We start from the raw sequence: 4,003 nt of genomic DNA, 5'->3' as shown, positions 1-4,003 counted from the left end.
CTACTGCTGTCAAGACTGCATTAGAATTTACCCTCAAATTACCAGAGGAAGGAATTCATTACCATCCTGGAGATGCAATTGGAATCCTTGTAAAGAATCCACAAAAAGAAGTGGATCTCCTATTAGGGCTGTTAGGACTGACACAGATGGCTGATAAAGGTTGTGAGCTTTCATTAATTCCAGAAACTAAGAAGAGAGCAGCAGCAATACCGAGCTTTCTTCCCTGTAAGAGCTCCCTCAGGCACCTGCTGGAATATTGTGTAGATATTAGAGCTGTGCCAAAGAAGCCTCTTTTGCGTGCCTTGGCAGAATACACCACCAACCCTTGTGAGCAGAGAAGACTGTTGGAACTGGTAAGCAAGGAAGGGGCTAAGGAATATACCTGTTATGTGAGGGAGGCTTGTCTGTCCACTCTAGACCTGCTGTTGTTCTTTAGGTCATGCCGACCGCCTGTTTCTACTCTTTTGGAACATTTACCTCGTCTTTTGCCCCGCCCATACTCAGCTGCTTCATCCCCACTTGCTACGCCAAGCCATCTTACTTTTGTTTTTAATGTGGTGGAGATTTCTCAAGGGAACAGTGTGGCTTTTTCCAGGCAAGGGGTGTGTACTGGCTGGTTAGCATCGCTGGCCTCGGATAACTATGAAACTGGTGAATCAGTGCCTCCCATGGATCTTGATATGAGGGATGTGGAGCAAGCTTTGAGCAACCTCACCTTTGCTAGCAGTGAAGACATATTTATTGATATGTACCTGAGAAACAACCAGAGCTTCCAGCCACCAACTGACTCCTCTACTCCTGTTGTGATGGTGGGTCCTGGAACTGGAGTTGCTCCATTTGTAGGGTTCCTCAAGCACCGGCAGAAGGTTGGGGTGGGTGTAGGGCAATGGTGGCTCTTTTATGGATGCCGCCACAGGGACAAAGACTTTCTTTACCAAAAGGAACTGAGGGAGCTAGAAGAAGAAGGTGTGTTGAATCATTTGATTGTGAGTTTCTCCAGAGAGGATGATGGTCCCAAGTATGTTCAGGATAATTTGATTAAGTATGGGACATCATTGGCCCCCATATTAGACAAGGCCATTGTTTATGTGTGTGGTGATGCCCGCAACATGGCCAAGGATGTGTTTGAGGCTTTTGTGTCTGTGCTCATGAACCACAAAGAAGTGACAGAGGCTGATGCTAGACAGGTAATGACCAAGATGCAGCTGGACAGGAGATATCTGCAGGATGTTTGGACATGACACAACCTGTCTTTAGTATTACCTTTATTTTTATTGGTGTATTTTTGTTCATTATTATCATTTATTAATGTTTTATTGTTATTATTTGTCTTGTATGCAGGAGCTAAGAATACTGCCATTACATTCCCTGTATGTCATAAGAGGTGACTATGCCCAATGCAGTCTAAACTGGTCATTTAGGTGTGGCTCTGGGCTTCACCTTGATTCACCCACTATTGCCACCTCTCCATACACTGGGATTTCCAATCCCACTCCTTACCTTTTGTCTCTTTCTCTCTCTCTCTGTTTATATATTAATTGGTGTATTTCTGAAACTATTTCCAATATCATTTTAACTTTTGTTCAACATCACTGTTGAGGTAAAAATTGAGACATGTTTTTTGTATTAAGTATGACCTTGTTGCTACTTACACCTGCCTCACTTGTTAGTCAATCCTGACCTGGTTGTAGAAAGGGCTGGTGAACTGTGGAGATGTGGCAACAGTGAAGGACTAGCTGTCAAATGGCGAACTCCACCCAAACAACTATTTTACACTGCGCTGGATATAAAAGGGACAGAGAGAGGGAGCCAGGAAAACCCCTTCTCTGCATTTTTCCAATGAACAAAGGAAAACAGCGAATGCCTTGAGTTATGAATGTGTGCATGTAGTGATGAAAGTAGAAGGGAAGTGACTTGAAAATTTTTTGTGGAACAGAAAGGAATTGGATTCATAAGCAGTGAGTGAAAGGAAGGAGTGAATGTGTTTGGATGTGTGAATGGATAGATGATAAGCAAATTGAGAAGGAAAGGATGGGAGGGTGTGGATTTGCTCTCAAGTCCAAGGGAACAAAATTGCATGTTAAACCATCAAGAAATGTTCTCAGGAGTAATGTGGCTAAAAGTAAATGAAGTACTACTCTGTATCTGCCGTAGTATAAGGGTGGAGAAGGGAAGTATCATTATGAAGCCCCAGCCTATTAATATGTTGATATAATTGTAATGTTACTGTGTGTGTGGTCCTACAGTCAGAAGACCAGCGTATTGTCAAGTGGCTACTTGTAAGAAAACACTATGCTAGGATTGGTGTGTGTGTGTGTTTTGCTATAAGAAAGCAGATGTTATTTTTGCCACACTAATATTGTATTGCATAACAAAAATAAATGAATAATTAGTAACAATATATGCATTTATAGAATATTACTAAAGGGAAAAATTAATAAGTTAACAGGGATTGCACTAACCATAGAAGATAGTTTGATTAGTACCTACAGCTGCTTCAGTATATCAAGAAATGTGCTTGAAGTGTTATTAGTTCAGATTAAAAATAGTAAGTGCCTTATTCAGGAAAAGATTGTCAACTACTCAGTAGATAAGCTTCATAAAATAACTCATCTTATAAAATTCCTATGAATTTGTTTAAAGTTTTTTTCATTCCCAAGCCCCTCCATCTTATTTGCTCACAAGTATAGTATATATTTTACTCATCTATACATTTGTTTAGTTTATGTGTTGATGTTTGTCATATGTATGTGTCAGTGTTGTATAAAATGTGTTGAGGTGGCCAGATGTAAGAGTATATTCTGCATGGAAGATGTGCAGCTCACCAATAATTTCAATAACTTTTTTTTTAATATCTTGTATTTATCTGAGATGAATGTTTAAGGGAGAAGAGCATGTCAAGTTGCTTTGGCTGAGTGTAACACCTGGCCACATGTACAACTGTTGCTTATCACTTTTGGTAGAGTGTGAATTTGTGGAATCTTTTAATTTTCATCCTGGTCCTGCAGCATTCCATATTGATTGTTTTCTTCAAAAAAGCATCCTTAAAGTAAAATTTGACAGGTAGATGACATAAAATATTCAGTGTACATGTGTAATGTTATGTCTACCTTTCCTTGTAATATGTTATCAAAGATAAATCTTTTTGTGTAAATCTTACAAAAAAATATTTTGAAAATAAGTATTGGCTGCAGCACTAAAAAGACTATATTTTGTTTGTTAATGTATCCATTAGTTTTGTAAAGTTTATTTTAATTCTTATTCTTTTTAATATTTCTGAGTATCCTGTGTGTTATTAAGTGCCACTCCACTACTATGGGAGAAAAAACATTGATATGGAAAAATATTGGTGATAATCCTACTGTGCTTTTATAGAAAATATTCAACTAGCTGCTCATTTTATTAACTGATGAAATCATATGGGAAATGAAAGGGAAGGTATAGTAATGGTAGTGGTGTGTGGCCTCAGTGCTCATCTCTGTCTTGCTGGTCTTTGAGTCTGTGATGGAGGATTTTCCTTACCATGGGACGTAAGGAAGCCACTTTGACATCCAGGTTCCCACAGTTTACCTTCTACAGGTTTATCAATTAACCTGAAGCAAGCTGAGCTGTGTTACTACCAACAGCACTAAAGAAGAAGTGGTTGTAGAAATGTGAAGACTGATACACATATGAACACAATGTCAATGACGCTAATGAATTGATAATATTTAGAAAGAGTAGTGACAACCAATAAAGGTGATTCACAGATGCAGCATTGATCTGTTTTAGAGTTAATTAGGTTTCTGTAAATTAATGGAGACTAGCACTGAGCTTAGCTGAAATTAGGTAAGTCTAGTTGTGGAGAGCACTCTTATGGGTAGGGGTGATGGGGTAACCTTGCATTTCTGTAATGTTCCCATTTAATACAAATATGTAGCTGTGTTGTCTGCACACCTCAAGGGCTAATGTTGGTGACTTGAAAATCTTCAACGTTCTGTTACAGCAAAATCAGATAACAATT

General features: G+C 38.8%; 1 protein-coding gene across 1 annotated transcript in view; it reads left to right on the top strand.

The window, feature by feature from the left end:
* Positions 1-2,636, top strand: part of LOC123511512 (methionine synthase reductase-like) — a 5,849-nt gene extending 3,213 nt beyond the window's left edge. Inside the window, exon 3 of the mRNA XM_045267478.1 lies at positions 1-2,636. This exon is cut by the window's left edge and continues 536 nt beyond it. Within this exon, the coding sequence (XP_045123413.1) occupies positions 1-1,241 (1,241 nt within the window). The 3' untranslated portion in view covers positions 1,242-2,636.
* Positions 2,637-4,003: the final 1,367 nt, after the last annotated feature.

Source organism: Portunus trituberculatus, chromosome 31 (genome assembly GCF_017591435.1).
Source record: "Portunus trituberculatus isolate SZX2019 chromosome 31, ASM1759143v1, whole genome shotgun sequence".
NCBI lineage: Eukaryota > Metazoa > Arthropoda > Malacostraca > Decapoda > Portunidae > Portunus > Portunus trituberculatus.
The sequence above is the reverse complement of the archived record's forward strand: the minus strand, read 5'-3'. Positions and strand labels throughout refer to the sequence as shown.